General features: G+C 39.1%; 1 protein-coding gene across 3 annotated transcripts in view; it reads right to left on the bottom strand.

Annotated features, from left to right (window-relative positions):
- The window catches only part of tnr (tenascin R (restrictin, janusin)), a 162,689-nt gene that overhangs the window by 108,498 nt on the left and 29,506 nt on the right, over positions 1 to 24,685 (bottom strand). For all 3 annotated transcript variants that reach the window (XM_029453314.1, XM_029453313.1, XM_029453315.1), the window contains exon 2: positions 2,461 to 2,514. In XM_029453314.1, coding sequence (XP_029309174.1) covers positions 2,461 to 2,514 — 54 coding nt within the window. The remainder of the gene's footprint in view (positions 1 to 2,460; positions 2,515 to 24,685) is intronic.

Below are 24,685 nucleotides of genomic sequence, written 5' to 3'. Positions count from 1 at the left end.
CAGCCAAGCTGGCTGACAACACACTGGGATGGAGCCCTCAGGGTCACATCGAACACTGTTAGTGATTCACATAATTAGGATTGCCGATGTCATACATGGGTGTTCAAACTTAGGGAGTGAGCAGCTGGTTGCCTTTATAAAATAATTCACTCTTGTCAAACTGCCATTTTGATATTAAAGTTAAGTAATATAGGGTTTGGCTGGGTGACGTACATAAAGCACGTGCTTTAGAGGAGGTGCTGCACTAGGCAGAGAATGGTCCTTTGACATATTTTATGATAAAAAATAAAAGATAATTTGTGGCTCACACTTTGCAAGCAGCTTAAAGTTTAAAAAACTATAAATCAGAGGTGAATTAAAGCATTGATACGCGTATTTGGTCATTTTAGTGAGTTTATCCCAGTGTGTTAACCACGAAGTGTAGGAAAGCACTTAGTGATTGTACTTTCAGTTTTACTTTCTTTTTAACCTTACTTTGCATTCTTTTGCACTCAACATATCGACATCTCAACATACGCAATGTCGGCATAATTCAGTCACGAATAAATAGGGTCTGTATTGAACTGTAGCATCACCTTACATTTTGTTACTAAAAGTATTGAAGGGCACTAGCTGATTAGTTGTAGCACTCTTTCTGACATAGTGATCTGTTCAGACCACAGGGAGGGAAGTCTTGTGATTTTATCCAATGAGAACAAACATTTTGCCAATAGCTTTTGGCTATCTCGATGTGCAAGTAAGCAAACTGTTTCCCCCGGCCAGATCGATGTTTCTCGATTAGGCTGCCCGGGCCAAAAGGAACGCAGCAATTTTCCTATTCGTCAGCTACCCAGACCCATTTTCATTTAACGCATGCACACATAAGAATGCAGAAACACACTTGCATGGTCACGCACGCACATTAAACACAGAAAGACAAACTGATGTCACAGACATCAACGACACACAGACGTCATTTGTCTTGTGGCATTTAGCACAAACGTCAAACAGTGTAGAGCCCTGCTAAAAAAAATCAATGGGCATTTGCAACAATCAATGTCCGGGTTCCTATGAGAACTAATTACAAAGGCAAACATGCAGCGCCGCCACCTTCCTCCTCTCTGCCTTCCACTGTGAGTTCTAAACTAAGTGCTTCTCCACCGTCAGGGTCAGACACAGAGTTTATTAAAACACTGATATTTAATGAGGATCTTAGTTGTTTCATACTTTAATGCTTTGAGGCTTTTGAATGACCTTCAGAAGATGATCAATAAAAATAAAAAGATCATTTGTTTTTGTGCATTTCGTCACTTTTAAAACTTTACAAATTTCAGACAGGGCAATGACTGATTTGCTCATCTTAATTTCTCCTTACTACATTTTCACATCCTGTTTTCTCTTTTGAATTATTCAGCCTCCTCTCCAAAGCAATTAGTGTGAATGAATGTTGATCACTGAGTAACAATAATAATAATAATATGTAATCTCACTTTCCTTCCTGGACTTGCAAGTGTGAATTAGGCAGTTGTTTTTTTTCAAATATGAAGTAGGTTCATTTGATTGTTTGATGTGTTGGATAATTACTCATTTTGACAATGCTGAGAGGAAATGCCTGGAATACACTTTATACGTTTTAAATTCTCGACAACTCTGAGAAGGATCGTGTACCCTGGGCCATCTCTGCAGCTAAAGAGAGAGCTGTACATTTAGTTTCTGTGTGTCAGATATTATCCTTGAGTTCAACTGTAGATAAAAAACCGAGAGGCAGTTAGATGGCAAACAAGTCATACAGTACAGAAATCATTGGCTGAAAAAGAAGTGAACCTTGTGCCCTGCTGAATGGGCGGGGTGACACACAAACTAAGTACAGATGATATACTGCTGCGGAAGTGGCAAGTTAATACATTACCTCATTGGAGTCAGCTACACAGTAAACCTATTGCAAGAAGAGTAATGGTGTCTCTAGATCATTGAGATATGTGGAGCACAGCGATTAGAACAGCTCCTAAAATATGTGTTTCAATGCTAATGTAGCTAAAAGGGGTATCCAGGGAAACAGACACATAGCAAATGGTCCTTGGCTTATCGAAGAAGAAGAAAAAATGTCTAGCCGAGCTTCACACAGAAAACCCAAGCTGTGATAACGTAGAAGTGTTTGAGAAGACATTAAAGACCGACCAAGGAAGAATGTATGCAGCAGCAGCAATCTAAGGATCATTAGTATGTGCATTGAAAAGCAAAGCGAATGAATTTCCTTTCATGTATTTTAGTCATTATTATAGGTGTCATGCTGAGTTGCTTTTCATTGCTGTGTGAATACATTTTTGCACACTTTGCCTTGCATATGCCCTCATACATTAAAGAGAGGGAGGGAGCATTTCATATTGAGGACAGGAGTGAACATTATGCACAAACACACACTTAAACAACTCCATGCACAAAAGGGGGATGCTGTAGCATGCGTTTAAAAATGCAACTCACCTTGAGATCACCAACCAGAGCGGATTCTTTTGGTGTTGCTCTTCTGGGCTGCAGCTGTCAACGTGAAGGAGAAAGGTTGTGGATGTTTTAAACATGTGAAGACTTTTGTACCTGCTTTCGTATTTCTTTGTAAAAAGATAGCCTGGAGGGAACAAGGGTACTAAATAATGAAATAACACTTTATTTTCCAAATAATTCAATGAAAAAAGGTAATTTGGATGGGAGAGACAAAAAGACAAGACAATTACACAAAGATTCAAAATCAGAGAACAGAAAACATCAGATAGAAAAACTGTGCTTCATCTCTGGGTGCTACAGTATGTCCTATAATTGCTCCCTCCCTTAGTAACCTTCACCCCCGCCCGCGCAATCCAAATGAATAAAAGTTACAGTATTCAACTCGGGATGTCACGAAAGTCGATGCCCAAAATGATGAAAACGTGACAGTATTTGTAGGTACCAGGGGGCTCGAGACTAACGGAGTCCTGGGGAGGATAGAAAATGTGTTTGGAATGAACAGAGAGCTTCGGGATGAAAGGGATGTTTGTTCTGCATCTATCCCCTTAGCAAGTGACGAACTGAACAGCGCGCTGACAAGTTCAAATCTGAAAGGACGCATTAAACTCTATGGACACGTCCAGGGGATTTCTTCCTTGATAATAGTACTAATTATGAACAACTAATCTAGTTAGCATTCGCTGTTAGAAGCCGTTGGGCAGTACAGCCCCGGCTAATAAACGGAGCCAACAACAAACGTAAATGAAGGTTCCATCAGTGGGTCCCAAAGTGGGGGGCGCGGCAAGGCTTGAGCCCTGCTAGCATAACAAGGACAAGTTTGTGAAACTATTCGTATCTACAAAAGGGGGGCCCTGCAGAAGAAGTTTGAGAACCACTGAGTTACATTATGATGCGTTTAAGCTCTATTCAGTAAAAAAAGGAGTGTTGGGCGAAGGTGAATTATAATGTTATCATGAAGTGTTCAAAATCAAATATTTTCTGGGTGAGAAACTTGGATGAATACAGTTATATGAGGAAGTTGTTTTCAGAGCACAAAAAAGATAGATTTTAGTGAAGGAATCATGACCGTTAAACCTTTCTGCAAACGGTAATAAAAGAGTATTTTGAGGTACATGGGGTTAATTCTTTTTTTTAACGTGGTATTGAATTGGTTCAACTCAAACTTAAGTTATGAAGCTGTGTATTTTATAAAAAAAAATAAGTCATTGTCAAATTGTGACACCTACGTCCTTTCAATCCCAATAATCTTCTGTAACTGATAATAAAAATGTTGAAGGACGTGATGATTATTTTAAATGTATTCAACTGTCGCAAACAAAGCATGCGTTGGTGCAAGCACGTACTGTACACAAACATGTGTTAATTAGCATTTATAATGGTTTTGAAGGACACTAGAAATGACTCTCTTTCTACACTTGAGACATTCTTGATAAGAGTATGGGGATTCAGGCGTGTGTGTGTGTGTGTGTGTGTGTGTGTATTAGCCAGCATTACAGGATTGTGACCTTTTCTGTTGCATAAGGCACTCGTCTTATGAGCTCCTCTCATCATCCTAATAGGCAGCCATATTGTTCTGGCACTCAGACTTACAATCAGTGCATGCTCAAATTCAAGTGTTTATTAAACATAGATTTAAAACGCCTGTGTCACATATTATATGTAGGCATAAGCACACACAAATATGCTCAGCTGTGGTCGTTATCAATCCCTCCGAGTGGTTTCAGCTGAACCTGAGGTCAAACTGTAAAGCTCCGCACTCAGATTCAATCTGTGTCTCTATGTTAAAGAAAGAGAGACAAAACCCATCATCTCCAAGTTATATTCAGCATATAACGCAAAGTGTGATAGTTGTTCATTACCTCAGTGACTTTACAAGGTCCGACTCAAGTCGGAATAAACATGTATTTATCTCTTAACGTCTGTCAAACATTAAAGCAAGAATAAACAAATAATTCACATCTAGGTCAGCAAGATAGAATCTGTTTAAGCTCAATGTGTCAACATTCAGAGGGGTTTTAAGTTTAAATGAACACTTGTATGTTACAATTGCAAATGACAGGATCCAAATTAGTAAGCAAAGATATTTAAGACATCACAGAAGGAGTTCCTTATTGAGAAAGACTCTCTTTGTGAGTGTTCTTGCTGCGCTAAGGTGTCCTGTGGAGCGACAGCTCACATTTTGAGAGTGGACAAAGCCAACCACTTTACTCAGCTGACGATGAGAATTTGGAAAACAACGAAGGCGAACTCAATCAGTAGGATTAAACCATGGAATCAATCTGAAGAAAGAAGATAAATAGTGAAGGTATTTATTGTTCTACTGCATACAAGGAGGCACTGTGTCCAGCAAATATGTTAATGAATGTCTCTTTGTTTAGTTTCAAAAGATAAAGAAGAGCCTCTAAAAGGACTCATAATGATTATAATCATATAATGACATAAATAAGGGAATTTCCAGATGGTGATTAGGAATTATAAATTCCATTACACACAGAGAAAGAGAGAGGGAATAAGTGACACTGCTGACATACATCCAGTCACATCTGCTGTCCCAGCAGACAGCGCCTTTGGTGAGAGAGGGAGTCAGGGTGTGTGTGTGTGTGTGTGTGTGTGTGGGGGGAGACTATCATCAATCCATCATTCCTGGGGACATCCAACAGTTTAGAGGAGAGAGTGACAGAACAAGAGTGTGGGAGGTGAGACAATGACAAAAAAAATCAAAGCTCAAAAGAAGAGAAGATAGTTGGTTGATTATCAAACCATCCAAATCCCTGAAATAGTAAAACACAGTGACACATGTCTGCAACCACAATCATATGACAGCCATCCTCTTGGCTCCTCGAGTCGCCACCATTCAATTCTGGCATTGGAAGTGGACAGCAGCTGCTACATGAGCCACACTTTACACATGTACTCCGTGTGCCATGCTCACCCACACACACACACACAGATACACGCACACATACACACACACATACACACACTTGATGATCATATGATCAAACAAAATAATCAAACAAAATAACAAAATAAATGATGGAATTGTGAGAAAATGGAAGAGCTAATGTATTTGTATAACACGAGCACAGTTGTTAATGCATAGAGAGGGAAGCCATTTGTTTTTACAGTTAATGAAAGAGCTCAAATTTGACGAGAAGACAGTATTGTAAAAATGCACGAAAAACCTTTGACTTCAAACCTTTTTGTAATGGATAAATTTGAAATCATTTATATATCCAATTTGCGTTAAATTATGTAAAAGCTACATTCAATTCATTTTATCATAATTAGCAATCATCCACTCAGGAACACAGGCTCACACTGTACTAGTTTAAATGAGAAATGTTACAAAAGTTTACTTTCTGTGGTGAACGGATTCATTACCGACATTACCCTGATCATCCACACAGAAGTGCACTGGCACAGAGATGTAATTGCCAATTTTAAAAGGGAACTGATTGTAAATGATACGACTTTTGAATCAGATGGCAAATAATGAGTATATTATTCTTTTGTTAGAAATAATCCTAAAAACTGATTGTGTGAGGTTAAGGAGTGCGCCCCAAACAGTAAATTGTTACAGCTTATTGTCTAATAAAGTGGGACGTATCAGCTGCTGATTCTGCTGCAGATCAGCCATCTAAGAAGCAGAAACTACAGAAGTTTGGACTTGAAGGCTTGCACTGGATGTTTTCAATTCCTGATTTTCACTTTTAGCATTTAAGTGAGTGATAATGTAAGGGGAGCGGGTCATTATTGAGAAATTAACGAGCTCATTCTTTTAACGTAAACTTAATACACGGTTAGTTACTAAAGAAATCACAAAATATTGGTTTAAAATAATTGTATCGATTAAAAAAATTGTTATATTGATAAAAGAAAATGGTTTAGATTTTAAAATGATTGACTTGCTTCCATTAAAAATGAGTAGTGCACTCGCTGAGTTCGAAGGTCAGAACTGCGTCCATAGAAACTGGCTGTTATTCATTGCAGGAGTATGCTATAAAGAAACAGGGCGTAACATGCCGTGATTGACAAATCAGAATCAAGGATTCAACCAAAAAACAAAAACAAAATACCATATTTTCGAATGAAAACTAAATAAAGACTAATCAATTAATAACAAATTGTCGTTACATGCTATCAACAGAAAAATAAATCGGCAACTATTTTGATAATGGATTCATAGTTAAAGTCATTTCTTTTATGGAACAATGGTAGAAAATGCATGTTTTCTGTGTCTCAAATATGTTTTTATTAAATTTCCTGCTTTACTTTTTTATCATATCAAAGTGAATATCTTTGGGTTTTGGACTGACAAAACAGGACATTTAAAGACATCACCTTGGACTTTGAGAAACTACAATATATATAGACCAAACGATTAATCAAGGAATCTAGAAAATATTCCGGAGATAAATCCATAAGCAAAATAATCGTTAGTTGCAGCCCTAATAGCATACCATAACTCAGTATTTCAGTTGCTTTAAATCAAAGTTTTTCGGCTTTCTTGTTGTTACCTCATCCCCTCCCCCTCCCCTTTTACTAAGGTGGCATGGTGAAGCTGAAATGTCACAGGAGCTGAAAGTATTGCTCTATGCATATTTCCCTGGCCTGCTCCAGACTTTCTGTCAGACGACAAACTACTCAGTTATTTGTCCTCATTACAGAACAGGCTCCGACTGCCCACCTTAATTCCCCCGCCCGTCCCTCAGGGGGCTCTTTTCCACCCCTGCCTGGCATGAGTCATTTTTGTGACGGCCACTTTGGCCCCCTTTGGCCCGGGCCGCCTTAGCTTTAAACCCATCTAGGCGAGTAAATCTGCCAGCTTTAATTAAAATAGCTTCTTTTGCAGCGCTTTCTCTCCCTCCGTCCTCTTGTCCCTGATGACATAATGGTGCTGGGAACTTCCCTCTGCAGAGCTGACTCAAAAGGACTGACCCTTGGAAAAATTGAGGTGTGTTGCACTATTTTATGATGAGTTTGCAAGAAATAAGCCACATCTCATCCTATCTGCTCATCGTCTCGCATTGACCCGGTTTCCTGAGTGAAAAGATAATTATGAAGGTAACGAGTAAAGTGATAAGAAGGAGTCTACGGTCTACATAAACATTGTTTATTTGTTTAAATATGCGACAGAGAACAGAGCTTCTATAATGGTTTAATTGTGTGTGGAGCGACAAATAACAACCTTGCCGTCTTTCAAGGTCAGCTTTTCTTGGAGAAATAACGATTAGTGAGGCTAAATCAATGAAGCTCATTCAAGCCGTTTTCCTACAATATTGTTCAGGGACTAACTTTGGTGCCATTGATTAGCTGATTTATAGCTTGCATCTGTTCTGGGCTCACGGTGAATGTAGAGCCACTCAGGAGAGCGATGGACAAGAGAAGACGACGACACGAAGAACAGTACATACAGTGTCTTAAAACTGATTTGATTTTAGAAGTTGTTGATCTATTTTTATAATGTATCCAATTCAACAAATGTGCTGGAAAAGCTTACCACAGCAATTTCAGTTTTTAATATATGCTGATACTGGCTGAGAACAATGAATGTCATTTAAAGACTTAAGCAGTGTTGGGTTGTGAGGCCATTTTGTTGTAGCTTTGGCTACAACCACAGTTTGTCACTTAACAGACGAAATGACTCTTTGTATCATCAGAATTGGATCCATTGGGTTGAATACAATATGAAGTCTCGAATAGCCGTGTCAATACATTATGTTAATGCCATTCATGCATTTAGGGAGCAATTGGGCAGATGCTCTAATGGCCCAAAAACACAGAAGCCAGAGGAAGTCTGACAAACTTTTCCTGCTACATGCAGCCAGCAAGCAACCTACATTGATATGAATGAGGTGTCAACAGTGGGCAGTTTTTTTCATACTTCCATGTCCTAAACTGGCAATGAAGTAGAGATATTACCTTTTTTTACATAATCTTGGGCCATGTCATCTCTCAAACACTGATTGCACAATCCTTTCCCCCATTCTCGTCTCTCCTCTCCTGGCTCTACCTAAAACAGGCACTAATACCCCGCCCTCCCTCTTCCATCTTTCTTTTCTTTTCTTATTTCCTCTCCTTTCTTATCTGCACCCCTGAAGGGGTTGTCTGTCTCCTAACTAGCTGAAGCAAGGCTTCCGCTGGTCTGTGCCTGGCCCCTATTATCAGAGCATAACAAGGAGCTGCAGTGTCAACTTGTCAACCTAATAAACATCCTTTATGGCAACCGCCTGTGTGTGTTTTGAGGAGTCAGCCAGCCAGCCACCACGCAGTGGACCATTGATTTCATGGATGGCGCACAGTGCTTACACTTCCACCCATCTATTATGCAGTGGACAGGCTGCAATTGTTTTGCCATGCACAGCCATACTTATGACACTCATACTCCTCAAGGCTTTCCGTTTAGTTTGAGACATGGTTGTAGAGAGAAACGCAGAAAGATAAAGAGAGAGAATTAAATAAGTCTCCAACACAGATCAAGTCTGGCAGCACTCGGGGCATCACTGCATATAATCATAGACTGTCTTTTCAGACCTTTACATAAGACTTTTTGCAACCTTTGTTTTGCGGGTCAAGGTCAATAAGGCTTTCAGATTTTCTTTTTCTCCACAGTAATTTCTTCTTCATTTTAGTGCTGGAAAGGTGAGGGGTCACGGAGAGATTGAGCAAGCCATTCAATTACTTACAATAGTAATCACACTCTTTTGTTTTTCCTCCTGCGGCACTTCAGCTATCCTGAGTAGTTGGAAACATTAACTACTCCCCGAATGAACAGAGAGGGACAAAAGGAAAAGTGAAAGAAGAGAGAAACATGGAGACAAAGAGCGAGCAAGAGTCCACCACCCTTGACAATAACTGGACCACTAGTTCAGCACCACGGACAGCAACATTTCTGGACTACAAATCAAAAAGCTGAATCTGAGCGAGAGCCAAAATCCAAATGTGCCTCTTTAACCTTTGTCCACTAGCACGTTATAAATATTCATAACAGGTGGGCAGGCAGATATGTCATTTTAGCAAGCAAGCAGCGTAGGCTCATATTGAAAGTTCATTAATATCAAACACAGGTGCAGAAAATGATGAAATATTCATCCAATACTTTGTATAGCATGGATCAGAAATGTGCCGTTTTGTTTATCCAGCCATGAATCTGCCAGCGTATGTTTCCAACGTGTATAATAGGTGTGAAACATTTTGGAAAACCTTTGGTCTTTTTACTTTTATTGCTTTTGACAGTAAAATAAATCTCTCAGCTAAAAGCATAAGTCTTCCTGAGGCCAGAGTTCACTGGGTTTGTTTATCGATCTATAATCAGTGACTAGCACGTCACCTTGGTTACCTAAATGATAAAAAAATCATGTTTTATCACGTATATCTCCTAGACAGTTTGATAAATTCACAGGTTGTTTTGAGAGGCTATTAGGAGCAGGGTACTTTGTATTTTCAACAACCTATCAGGAACAAGCGAGCGGAGGTCAGATTCAGTCTAATGCAGCTTTGATAGTATTTGCCGTCTTTTGAACTGGCCCGTCTGTCCTGATACAATGAGATCAGCAATGTTGGAAAAACAGCATTACAGAGCTTTGTGAAGCAAAGGCAGGAAGGCAGGCGAACCTGCCAACCCGTAAAACTGTCAGATCGACCTTCACCTACCCTCAGTATTGATGGTCCAATCATATAGAGAATATGAATTAGTACCTTCAGGTATTTCTTAAAATAGGGCATAATTCTTGGATATGTCTTAAGAAAGGGGAATAAATCATGTTGTGACTTTATGGCATCACCCAGAGAGCCGGAGAAGATGAATTCCAAAAACATGTTTCCCCTCACTCCCAACTGTATACGATGTTGTGGTCAGAATCGTGATTAGAACTTCGAGTGGACCGACTACAAACACTGAACACATAAAAAACAAATATATCAGGTCTGTACGGGGAAGAAACATTTCGGAATATACATTTTGATGTTGAATTGCCACTCCGCATCTCAAGCATTTATCTTTTCTTATCCAGGGTAACAGCAGCTTTACACAATATTTCACAGCCCCTTTTCAGCTCTGAATCATTCAGGTTTAACCCCCCCTGAAGGCACCGTGTAGAGCTATTCCAGTCTTTATTCCACATCTTTGTCGTCATTTGAAAATCTGCCAGAAAGGTAAAATGCCATATGCTTAAAATGTATTTTTAATTAAATGGCTGACCACATTTTTATAATGGTTGGCAAACTCTATTGGCATTACCAGCTGTTATCATTTATCTCAATGGGCTCAACTACTAATATGTGTTTAATAGAAGTGGATGGAAACCTGCATCTGTGCATTATTTCCCACTTTCTTTTGCATACTGTCTGCAACTTTGGCTAAAATGTGCGATAGATTTTGACACTGGTTTGGTTGCTTTTCTCAGGTTAATCAAATCAGGAATCTAAGAATGTATAATGTATAATTAAAGTAATAAAAGTAAAATATAAACATGTTTTTACTAGAACGTTGTTTTGCATTAGATTATGAGTGGAGCACTGTATGAAAGCTTTATAAAAACACTGCCGGTGGCTCTTCTCTCTCCCTCTTTGTTCAGCTTTCTATTCACCGTCTTTAGCGGTTTCCACTATAAATAGATGTCAGTGTCTATTACTGTTTCTGGACTCCTAAAAGACCCTGTTGTACTTCCAAAGCTTTCTGTGTCCATCAGTATCTCTGCTTTGGACACAGGATGTACCCTACAAAGCATAACATTTTATTATTCAATTATATTGAGGTTCTTTTGCAGAGTCACCATCACAAATGCATTCAAGAAAGGCTACTCTATTTGGAAAATGGTGGGCTGTAATGGACAGTGAGATGTATTTAATGGGGTAAAACATGCATATCCACCATTACGTTCCTCTAAGACTTGGAGAAAATGGCTCTTTGTTGCTAAAGAATATTGTAGGGCTGCTACATCTATTATTTGTATGATCAGTTCATCAAAAAATACTGGAACCAAGATTTTTGACTAAGAAAATGGAACTATAGTTGTACAGTTATCCCTGAATAAAAGAAAAAAGAGATCCTAATCTCCAAAAAGACAACATCTAATCTGGTTTAACCTTTTCTTTGGATTAGACCATGTGTATGCAAAATGTACACCATCATTCACCAACAATGAACTGTTTTATAAATGGTACCATCTATAGACAATGCACCAGAGAATATCTTAAAACATATAATAACATATATTAACATTTTATTGTGTTAGGTACTTTGGTACTAAACCAAAATAAAAGTATATGCGATAAGGGATTTGGAGCTTTTACCCATTTTAATATTATGTATTTATTTTTTGGGAGGTGGAAGGATGACTGACTTTTCTGCTAGTTATCATAGCATTATAAAAGGCACAGAACCATTACATTCATCTCCTGCACAAAGAGGATCTCGTATGACTCATATAATGAGCTTTGAATCTTGATATAAAAGTAATGATCAGGCCATGACAACAATGGAATAAGAACAAAGAAAAGAAAAAAAGGGAGGATGGCTGAAATGGAGATCTGAAAGGCTTTTCATAGGCTGCAGTGCATATTCCTCCTGTAATTGAATGATTCTGAATGTGTTGATGCATTATCTATGATTATAAAGGCACATGTACGGACTATAAATAGGTAAATAAACCATGGAAGTCAGAAACTACATGCATCATATGTCACGACACAAATGAGGGAGCAGTGACAAAATGGCACACACACAAATATCATGTGTAAATCCATAAATGTGTGCAGTAAATTAGTATTTTGCAAGTGTTATCAGAGTTGCCATATGAATGTGACAGTTTGGTAATCACAGTGACAGGGGAGGATATTGGATTTAACAGAAATGCATAATAAATGACATATTCATTTACCCAATGTGCTATCAACCCTACTCGTGCTTTAAATGCATGTGTAACATAGAGACACACACACACACATACATTCACTCTGTGCCGCCGCCACCGCCACGGGCGCAGAGGTGTTTACTCGCTCATCGACTCAACACAGAAGTGCTGTCAAGTAAAAGCACAGCCTCGCACATCACCTGAATGCTGGACGACATGCTCTCGTATCGGGCATACAGTACAGCAAGAGGCAGCAATTCAAGAGATCATTTATGTTTAATCCAAAAAACATAATGCTTTTCCATGTCTTTCTCCAAAATACTGACACTGTATGCTCCACTCTCTGGGCTGATCTTCCCCAGCGAGATCTCCCATCACCGCCCACGATCTCTAGTCCAGGTCTTCTGTCAGACCGGCCCTCAGGTTAATGGTCTTATTCCTGATCAAGGTCTTTCCTCGCCTGGTTGTTCTCTTTGGTCAAATGACAAACTGAACAGTTCAGTTTTTTCCTTCGAGTAGAGGCTTCCCGTGTTCTTGTGAAATACCTTCGCTTTAAAAACTATTTACACTGTGCAGCGAAGCTACCACCACACTGTCAGAAAATCCACAAGCTTTTCTCTCTTTTCTTTTCTCGGTAAAGGTTAAGCTCGGAAATAAACACATCTTGTATAGACATAAATATGTGTTTTTATGTATGCATCATCCTGACTTGAACTGGACTCTGGTAGATTCAAACCAAAATGTTGCCATTAAAAAGAGAATGAAAGTATTTATTTATTTTCTTAAACATTTTAAGAAAATGATCAGGGTTACAGTGTGTCGACACAGTAATGGAAAACTATTGCAACTATAAAAAGCAGAAAAGGTCCAAATGATTCAATCAGTGACACAGAGTCACTGTGATTTAATGAGTTGGAAGTTATGACCAAAACCCACTCACACAAAATTGACACCGACAGTGACTAATTCTTTTCATTGGGTTACATATTTACATAGGCAGGCAATTTGTCAGAAATGGCAGATGTTTAGAGATGTTGGTGTTCACTTCTATAAAGTTTGAGTCACTGACCAACAATCTGTCATCCAGTGAGCCCTTTCAAAAAGGGTCCCAGATGTATATCCGCTTTAAATTAAGCACGGCTTGATGAATGGCTCTTCTGACATTGTTAAACTAGTTTCATTGATCTGAACTGTTGATTTATTGATTGACAGGATGATTAATGAGCCTAAGGGTTTAATCAGGTAAAATGCTGGCCCTTGTTGACGACAGAGTTATAAATAATTTGAGATATTGCCACCACAACTTTTTACGTCATTGTGCATACCATATTACAACTATGCTAAACAATCGCTGAGTCATTGGAAGCAGCAAATGAGAGATACCGTCACTTGTTCGGAGTTTGTTCAATCAATTAATTTGTGGCAAGAAGCCACTTTAATCAAAAGCTAGATTTACTTATTTGGGAGGCAGATGCTTTATATCCTGTACCCTCCGAAGGCAAAAGAAATATGTGGGCGAATATTCTGGTCTGGTTCGGAGTTTTTGTTTTCTTCAGAGTTTTATTTGTTTTACAAAGTCGGACCCAATTCATCCATTATGACCACCACTACATCATTTCAAACGCCAGCCACAAGTATCTGGCTCCAACCACCAACCATAAAGGCAAAAGGAAACACTGCTGAGTCACACGTGGCTCCTCTGAGAGCAACGTAAGATCAATGAGAGTGCTTTTTTTTTTTTAAACAGCAGGGTTGTCCTCCAGCCAGAGGAAGAGATGATCTATGTAGATCTCATTAGCCCCCTATGATGACAGACGTACGACCAAATGATTAATGGACAGCTGGAGAAACAGGAGAATTATTGATGTGACCTTTAGGGATGCCTCTGTTCAGGAGGAAACAAACCGATATGTCTTCCAAAGGAATCATCGACTTTGACATTTTCATCTTTTTCTATTTGGCCTCCCTCCCTCCCTCTCTCTCCATCTTGAAAGCAGTCCAGGAAACCCATAACACATTATTTTAAACCCAGAAATTGCGGATTCTGACATTCTTCACAGGAATTGATATTATTCTGTCCGTGTTACAGTATTTGGTTGGTATTATTTCGTATTCATAGTGTCCATGAAAGTGTTAAATTCACCTTTAATGAAACTGCGGTTGAATGGTCATTTGCCAATTGGATTTTATGAACACGTCCTTTGTAAAGGGGGGAAAAAAGTGAAAGTCAATAACGGTACAGTGTCATCTCAGATGATGAGGTTTTAATGATGAGGAGCCAACCAGTCACCTTTCCACCAACCCCCAGAGATAAAGGACCACAGACTGTGAGCAGGAACGTTGAAGGAATTAATTCAACATGTCATGTGTGAGTGTGGTTCAGGCAGTGAAGTGGATAAGAAGCCAAAAAGAAAAGAGGGGTGTGTGAGGAGGAAGCAAAGGAGAAGAGAGAAATCTGTGAACTATCTTTTCTTTATATTTTCATTATGTAAAAGAAAAATAGGGGGATAATTAAAGAGACAAAAAGGTGGAGAGAGTATGGAGTAGAGGAGGGGAGGTGGAGGAGAATAGAAAGATGGAGCTGAAAATGGCATGCAAGGAGGGGAGGAAAGAGGCGGGCAGAGATGAAGATGAGGAGATGGCACGCGGCATTAATGAAGGAGGAGCGGAGGCTGGGGAGCGGAGGCTGGGGAGCGGAGGCTAGGGAGCGGAGGCTGGGGAGCGGAGGCTGGGGAGCTTCACCGATCGGCGCCGTTACAGGCCCTCGCAATTAATTGGTTTGAATGAACACAGATGTTTGCATTTTGCCTGAGGCTCATGCTTAGCTCCCGACTTTCTTTACCTCCTCCGGCGGTGAGATCCTAATCGATCGGGGTAGCTGCTGCCCGATTCATCTAGCTCAGTCTGAACATACTGATGTTCCAGCCTCGAGTGGGGGGCTCAGGACCACCAGGGTCATTGATTTAACTTTCTCCATAGGAGGTGAATAAAGTATGACTTTACCAAGTCAATGTGCAAAATACACATACACGCTCAAATAAATAAGCAGACATTTTGGATTTTCTTTTTTTATCAATGCGAAAACATGCCTCTTCTGTTCTGAATTTGTTCATATACTGTGTGTATACTGTGATATTTGTGCATGCAAAATACATGACAAATCTGAAAAAATATTAAAATTGCAAATGTACACATGTATCTTATTACTTCCACCAAGGAGGTTATGTTTGGCCCAATCTTAGTGGAAGGGTGTGGCGTGGGCCAAGGAAAAACCCATTCAATTTTGGAGCAGATCCAAATCACGGGGCGAATACAAGCCTTATTTTCCAATCATGGAAATGGCCTTCTGCGGAGGTCTGCTCTCTCCAAGTGCCCTTCTAATCACTTAAAATGTTACGATACTGCTGATTTTATAATGCTGTTTTTGCATCTTACTTCGACCTGCTTGAAGCTTTGTTTTCATTAGTATTTGGCCATATCTGCTTACCACAGCTCTCACGCAAAGCCTGTGATCATGTAGCGCCACTTAACAAGTGAGGAAATGTCAAGGTTGCAGGGAAAAGGTCTTGGACAAGCAAATTACAGGGGGAGCATATCAAGAGTTCGGATCAAATTTTGCTCCACCTCTCGGCATAACCAGTTAAAAAAAATGAATACTACAGTGAGAGAAAGGAGAGAAAGGAGAGCATTAAATAAAGAACAGGCTCGGCACATCAGCAGGAACATTTCACAGAATTCAAACTCAGCTTTAGAGAATAATTGAAAGAAAATATTGAATCTGGGAAACATTGTAAGCTGTGGTGCATGTTCAGACTCAGAATATGCAGTTTTTAAAAATAGCTTCTTTAAATGCAAACTTAATGTAGTGGAGACGTGAAGACATGGTGGGTGCACCAATTCTGAAATGATATAATGTATTATTTAACCAACAGCTCTATGTAATACAGCAGGTTGAAATCACTCTTCTAAAAAACAATATACAATGAGCAAACTAGTTCATTAATCTATCCCTTAAAGGAACCAAACTGGAGGAATGATTTAGACCATTAACTGCAAATTGTATCTGCTTTATGTTCACATAGAACAATTTTCCAAAGCTGGAGTTTTTAGATTGATGTGGTGTTTAACTTGCAGAGATGGGTTCGAGAAACCTAAATCCATCACAGAACATATTTTTCTGTCTTTATTTTCAGGGCAAAGCTTTGTTACCATTGTCAGCTGCAAGGACATTAACATTTGTCCTTGGCAATGCATTCAAGTACATGTGAAATAATGGGCTTTCAGAAAACATTGCAGTAACAAACTGTTTGTTGAAAACTCAAATCCATGGAATTCATCAAAAGGATATTGTTCAATTTGTTTTGCTTGTGTATTAAAAGTGAGCTGCTGAGCAGATGTCCCTCAGTTAATTGGCTTTATGGGCTTAAACATGCAAAACTATGGGAATAGTTCAATTAAATATTGGGAAACTAGTGCTCAAGTGATCCATTTGAATAAATAAACACTAAATCAAAACAGCTAGATATAATGTATATACTGAAGGATGCTTTCCTGTAAATAATGCAGAGAGATTCTCAAGGCAGTCTTTCAGAATGACAAATATTAAAGCTTACAAAGATGGGCATTTATCATATTGGTTGTTTTTTTTTGCCAGGAGTTACTGAGATTTATTATAAGGCTGTAAACTTTATTTGAAGTGTATTTTTATTAAGCTATACTCATGTCCAGTCTCCCAGCGGCCGTCGTCTTTATTGACAAGCGATTCGGGAGTGATATGTCTAACCCTTCAATATAATGGGAGGCCTGGGGCTCACTGGTTCGCTCTGCCGGCTCGGACACACACCGTAATATTTCTGGTGTCGTGAAATTGAGTGTAGCTGTGTCCCAGCTGCGTCGCATCAACATCCCTGTCTTTCCATCCTTCTTTTTTTCTCCCTTTCATTCACCATTAAATAGAGATGCCACTGGAGAAAAAAAACTACAACAAAGCATGGAGTGCTTGGTTTCATCTGCTCAGGCTTGAAGAGTGCAGCTTGATGCGGCGAGAGCTTTCATTTTTGAAATGGCTCTAAGAGCAAGTGTTACTGTAGATACGCTGGCAGGCCTTTAAAAAGAGCCAAGATAAATGCAGTCTTGCTGGTTAGTTGTGTGGCAATACAAATACTTTTTTGATGTATTTCTTTTTTGTTTGTTTACATTTGTTATGACTCACTAACAGTGCAGTGCCTTTAGAAGATAAGGGCTTTATGAGAGAAGATTTATTCTGAAAAAAAAAAGGTGAAAAGTGCGACAGAAAGATGCCTCCTTCACACAAATTGAATAACCAGAGTAAGAAAACAAAAGAAAAAGCACAAACAAGCCGGCTCGGTCAATGCCTACGCCCACTTATAACGACCATTACTCAATTAAATGGTTAAATAAACATGTCCATCTTAGATTTTCATGGTAAGCAATATATATATATATATATATATATATATATATATACCGTAATTTTCGGACTATAAACCGCACCTGACTATAAGCCGCAGACGCTAAATTGACTAATTTGTACATATATAAGCCGCACTGGGCTATAAGCCGCAGACGCTAAATTGACTGATGTGTATGTAGCCGGTCTGTAGCTGACACCACGATCGACTCTGCGTTGTGTTGTGTAGAACCAGGAAATAACGATGGAGAACTTCTGCCTGTTCAATCAGCATTTATTGTCTCTGACCGTTGGTGTTTTCCTTAATTTGTCCATAAATTACCGTTGAAACAGAAGAAACACATGGAAGTCATCATCATACGGTAACTCCACAGTCGGGGTTTTTGGACATGCACCCCTCTCTTCAGCGTATCCTTCTTTCCGTCTCCCGAAAAAGTGGCGCGAACCCCCAGAAAGTGCCGGTTTCAGGAGTATCCGGTTTCAGGAGTATCAACATAAAAGCATATTTAACAAAATAAGACTCCTCGAAATAAATATATATATTTCCATAATGAGGGTGTCTCACACACTGCCTCGCTCTCGTAATGTCCGTCTGTCTCTCGTACCACTCGCTACTTTTGCGCGCTCTTTCCCTGCATCCGGTGGACTGTAACCTGTAAAATCCATAGATTTAGGAATTCCCCTAGTGGCCGTTAGCTGTAAAAATCCATAGATAAGCCGCACCGTTATATAAGCCGCAGGGTCGCAAAATGGGGAAAAAGTCGCGGCTTATAGTCCGGAAATTACGGTATATATATATGTAAATGTCTGAAATAAATTCAGGTAAATTTATAAATCAGTTTTTTATTTAGGTTTGCTGTAAATCCAAAGATATTTCCTCTTATAGGCTAAGTCTAGTTGCTTTAAAAATGACAAGGATGATGTATTCCAGGTGTTAACTATCAATAAGTAGACAAATTATCACTTTCCAGATAATTAATTAATTAATTCATCAAATAAAGATGCAGCTACACCAAGTGCCAAGAGGATTCATGGTGTTTGTTTTGACAAAGAAGAAAGTCATATGGCTGGGATTTTAAAGCAAAAATATGCCACAAGCACCCACGATTAAATATCATCTTGTCAAATATTTGGACAAAAAGCGCAGGAAATGTTGATATGTTGTTGTTCAGACCAGTTATAAGTGAACACCACCACTGTTAACAATGTGCAATTAACTTCTGTGACAAATACATTGCATTTCCTGTGGCTCCTTCACAATAAAAGCGTCCCCCTTAGTAAAATGCTGTGAAAGGGAAGCAACGGCATCACAAAATGTCCGGTTCTTACTCATACCTTGAACGGCCGTTCCTGAGAAAATCTCGGCAATAAATAGTAGAATAAATATGATTTGATACCTGAAAGGATTATTGATTTAAATGAGGTTGATTTCTCAATAATCTGTGTGACAGCTGAACAAAAGCTTCTTGCTATGTCAAACGCCAGATAAAAAAGTGGACACCGGGTCGATGGGAATTGATAAATGGCTCATCTGCTCCCGTGAAAGGTCAGAGCTCTTATTATTTAAAACATCGGATCTTTGTCATGGTTCGGTGACACTGACCTTGCACAGGCCCCATGACCCTCAGTCTGCCTATGACTGTGAGTGTGCGGGTCTTCATTTTCTCTACACGCTAACATACTGCGACTTTGCAATACACGCACGAATGTCGTCATCTGCGCTTTCACACATGTACAAAAGCACACTAAAAACACTGGAGTGACCTTGGTCTAGATTAACAATGGTCCTGGAGGAACAGACCTCATTTATAAATCCTCTGAGAGATCCTCTGTGTATTTCTGTTATTCTTCATGAGCATACACTAGCAGGCTATGCTATATTGATGTTGTAATCCACATAAACTCAATGGGTATAACACACTTCAAAAGAAGGGGAGATTGTCAAAAACTAACAAAAACATTCAATTGAATTTGCTTCATTAGCGTTAGAGGTCAAAAGTGGTCAGAATGTCAGCTACACAGTTGCAATGCATTACAAGCTCTTCCTCCGATGTTGCCTGAGGATAAGTGAATGTTAATAGTTGTTGAGCTGCATTTCATTTTAATGGGACAAATGCTGACATTTTAAATAACTCAGGAGGCTTTAAAAATGAATGATATGTTTAGGGTGATATTATCTGCAAAGTGTATCCCTTCACAGTGAACACATACGTGTGTGTGTGTGTGTGTGTGTGTGTGTGCTGTTATTAGACTGAGATCAACTGTCGCTGTTGAAACGCCTCAAGTATTAAAAGGTAATTATAGTTTTTTAAGAGAATGATCCAGTAAGTAACAAAAAACGTATTTAATATTATAGTAGTATAATATGTTTAGGTATACTTCCCCTGCGCTGTATTACTGTGTGCTTTGTACGGTGTAATATAAAATGCTACCAATAAAACACGCTTTTCTTTGCAAAAACTTGTATTTGGATAAAGGTTTGATATTTATTCTGTATTGGTTGGAAGGTCAAATGGAGGATAAAGAACACTGTTTCTACCGAGTATTCCCAGGATGTCAGTAACCTCTCATAAATAATGGTACTTGTTATATTCAAGTGCATCAACATTTCAGAAAGAACAAAGAGACTTGAAGGTACTAAAAAAAAAAGTCACCAAATGACATCGAAGGACAGGCTTACAGCAAAGATGAAAATATGCATCAATCCTTGTAGGATGAAAACACAGAGAGCAAAGCACTTTAAAACATGCTTTGCTTTCAATCCCCTCACACTTATACTTTTCCGATTAGATTTAATTCAGGACCAATAATGGCAGTAATTGAAACCATGGCTAGATTACTTTGGCTAGTTTATGAATGCAAGGTATCAATCATCCACATTGTTCCCGCTTTATCTACTACCGTTGACTACTGCTGATGATTCATGATCATTTTAGGATTTGTCTAATGATACTGCTGAGACAAGCAATCTCAACAGACTAATGCTGCACCCTGCCATAACGTACAGGGCCAGCACAGTTTAGAACCGGCTGAATCCTCAATGTCAAAACCCTAGGTGTTGTTTTGATTTGGGACAACACGTGTCGTGATGAGTTATGCCCTGCAGAGGCACCCTTTGGATTTATGGGTCATATCCAGCTGCCTGCAACACTGAAAAATGGCAAATCAGCATATAAATGACTACGTTATTGAAAGTGCTAAGAAAAACATCAACCCACAAGTCCATTATATTAATTGGAATCGCCCTCGCCACGGCAGGCAATGGCTCTGCTCGGACTAGGGTCGAGTGGTGATAAATGAAAGGCCGGAGTATGAATGTAGCCTTGGCCAATGATATAGCAGAACATGTGAACAACTGCTCCCCTTTTGTTTATACTGACCTTGTAATTAATCAGAGGGAGGATGGGATGGAGCAAAATGTTTGGGAGTTAGGAGGGAGGAGGAGGGGGGTGAAGTGGAGGAGAGGGATTTAAGCCCCCTAAGGAAAGACTACACAGGGAAATCCTGAGCAAACACCAATATAGTCCTCAGTGCTTGCGAAATGATCTTGATAAAGAGATGAAATATCACAGGGATCAAGGATTTATCACTTTAAACCGGGGACGCTAAGAGACATGGGGATTTAGCTTGTGTTTGTTTGTTCCCATAGATGGGTAACTGTGTTTCTGAAGCTTAGTGCTAAAGACTGTGGTGTCAGGCTGCAGGATGTTGCTGACAAACAGTTCAAACGATTAAGCTTTCAGCAAAAACTGTCATCTTACAAGGTTTAAAGTGCTATTTTCAGACAAAGTTGATTAGTTGATAGGCAGAAAATTAATTGGCAACTACTTTGATAATTGCTTTAAGTCTGTTTCTCAAAAGACACAGGTTGATGCTATTCATCGTCTTATATTATAGCTGCAACGATTAGTTGACAGAAACATTATCCCTGACCCAACCCACTCGGAATATTCCCCGGCCTATCCTGCATAGGCAAAAAGAGGATATTCCTTTCTTATTCATTTTACTGACTTGTTATGCAGATTACAGCGGCCTTGACATCATTCAAATAGTTGCTTCTTTGTATCTTTAAAATAATTGTTCTTTGAGGGAGCATCCAATTTCATCCATTTTGACTCGTCCGACCTCTGCACCTGCCGCTAAAATATATAAAGATTAGTATTTTTAAAGTATCTTCTGTTGTGAGATTAAACCCTTTCAGTCTGCTCACTATCTCAATGAAGGGAAAATATTATGAAAAAGCTCCAGTACAATGCCACTTTGAGGAAATCTAGCTCATATGCAAGACATATTTACGTGATTCAGACACATATAAATGTATAACTGTATATAGCTGTAAGTCTAAACATTCGAGATTGTGAATAAATGCATGATATATGCAACACAAACTCCAAGGCTTGTTTATTTTTGAATCTCCATTCCAAAAATGCATTAACTAACAGGGTTAAACGTTTAAACACAGCCGCTGATCATTTGCATATGAAATAATGTGATTTACTTTTGCCGATTATAAAAATGAATGGAATGTTTTAGTACGACCTCCAGAATTCTGATTGGCCTTAGAAAAACAAACAAATGGAAAAAAAAACGAAGAAGAAAATCATTTGAAAATACAACCTAACTTCTGCTTTTTAATGCTTACTTGTTTTCTAGCTGCTTTTAGCCGATAGTACCCATTATTCAAGAGGGCATTGTACAGAGGGAGAGATACAGGTTTATTTAGTAAACACGGGAGATTTATTTCAGCTCCACAAGAAACAGAAATATGGCACAGCTTTATAGCAGAGTCATAATTCAGCCATGAGAAAACACATTCATGAACAATCTGATGCATTACTGGAATTTATAATCAGTTGAGCAGGTGTGGTCATTGATAAATGTGTAGCTCTCGGAGTCTGGCTGCTGCTGCAGTGTGCATTTCAACACAGAGATTTAATAAACAGTATAAGATTATTCGCCTTTGATAAGGAAAACTCTCATCTCACACTCACATGTGACATGCAGTAGCATTTCCTCACAGAGCAAATGATCACAATGTTCCTCTATTTACTCCTCCATTCTTAAATGCACGCACAGTACATTCCTCTCAGTTATGCACAATTCAGAGAGATCTCAAATTAACTAGAAAGCAAAGTGTTCTTTAAGGAAAAATGTTCTGTTCTGGTCTTCACAAAACTATACTTTTTAATGTATCACTTAAATCACTCTTCACACTCCCTTAACTGTACAATAGAACTGATTGCTTTCTCTGTTGGAGACATGTGTGTAAAAAATAAACCTTGCATAGCAATTAAGAAACTACTTCTAGATAAATCTATATATAGACCAAAACTACTATTTTTCATCTAGTCTCATCCAAAGCTACAAATCCTAAAAATTCTAAATATATCTTGAAAAACAAATAAAATAAGCCATTATTCATACGGCATAGCACCTCTCAACATGACTTGACAAAGGGCGTTACAGTTTGACAGTAAAAAGCGTTTTTATGAAACAAACCACCATAATAACAGAACTCTCTTGTCCTGAGGGTGAAAAGTTTTCTAATATGGTGAACTGTTTACAATAAAAACTTCACATATTGACAAACTGTCAAGGTCCTCGCTGCGATCAGGCAATTTACAATTCAGTAGCTCAGTGAGTTGAAGTCCTATATCTACACAACAGTGAAGCAGTGTATGCCCGAGTGTGTTTCAGTTACTTTAACTGCTTTGCCCTCCAAAGAAATACACATCTGAATATTATTCCAATTTAATGAGTGCATGCTTTATTTAGCATTTGTGGCCCCTTATGAGTTTCAACCCTCACACCATCTGAACATGCTGTTGCAGGTATTCACATTAATTAAACTACCACTTGCCTTGAATAAGCAGAGTCCATCCTGAGAGATTCACACAAGACTCCACACATCCACACAAGCCTATTCCGCGTGTGTGTGTGTGTGTGCGTGTGTGTGTGTGTCTGAGTGGTCAGCCAGAAGCAGTGGCTGAAACCCTGCACCTGTTACTTCTTACAAGATAGTCCAGAGAGAGAGAGAGAGAGAGAGAGAGAGAGAGAGAGAGAGAGAGAGAGAGAGAGATCGCAGAAAAAGAGGAGAGATACAGTTGAGAGCAAAGAGGTGGTGGGGGAGATAAAAAAAAAAGATGAAGAGAGAGGAAGAGGAGGAGGGGTGTGTTCGCAGGGATTGTTTGCCCGTCTGTGTACTATCCTCTATGTCTCTGTTGTGTGCTTTGTGGATCACAACAACATGATCAAGGCCTAACTTTATTATGGTGGCAGCTTTTGGCTACAGTTGAAAAGACTGATCAATTTGGCTTCTCCCTTCGACGTAGCCCTGCCATGCTACCCATGACTCCGCAAAACATTCAGCTGCTTGGCAGCACAGACGGGGCTGGCGTCCACCAAAAGAAATGAATTGTAGCTTTGCAAAATGAGGACTCTAGCCCAATGAATGAGCTCATTTTCTGCCCCCTTGCACAGCCTCATCTGAAATGGCACAATGGAGCGCTGTGATGTATACTCCAACACAGATATATCAAGCTTTTCATCAAGAATTATTACCAATTTCACTTTATAGTATTCCTAAATTTGTAGAATAGAGACGATAAAGAAGATAAAGCAGGACTGTTCTCAGATTATGATTTAAATGTAAAAAGGTCTTTTCACAGAATAAGTTATCTCTGCATTTTTGTGTAGACTCATTTGCGGATGCAGGGCTCATAAACCGTCGATGGATAGAGAATATTCAGCTCATTTCTGATATCAGGAGTGCAGCAGCTGACAAAAATAGGTGGCATCCCTAGTTTAATAGACTTGACAGCCATTAAAATAGAGCTACTTGTTAAATGTTGCTTGCACATGAGAGTGATTCAGCATGCGTTCCAAAGCCAAATATACACACTATATCACCTGCAAGAAA

This window comes from Cottoperca gobio, chromosome 17 (genome assembly GCF_900634415.1).
Source record: "Cottoperca gobio chromosome 17, fCotGob3.1, whole genome shotgun sequence".
In the NCBI taxonomy this organism is placed as follows: Eukaryota; Metazoa; Chordata; class Actinopteri; order Perciformes; family Bovichtidae; genus Cottoperca; species Cottoperca gobio.
The sequence above is the reverse complement of the archived record's forward strand: the minus strand, read 5'-3'. Positions and strand labels throughout refer to the sequence as shown.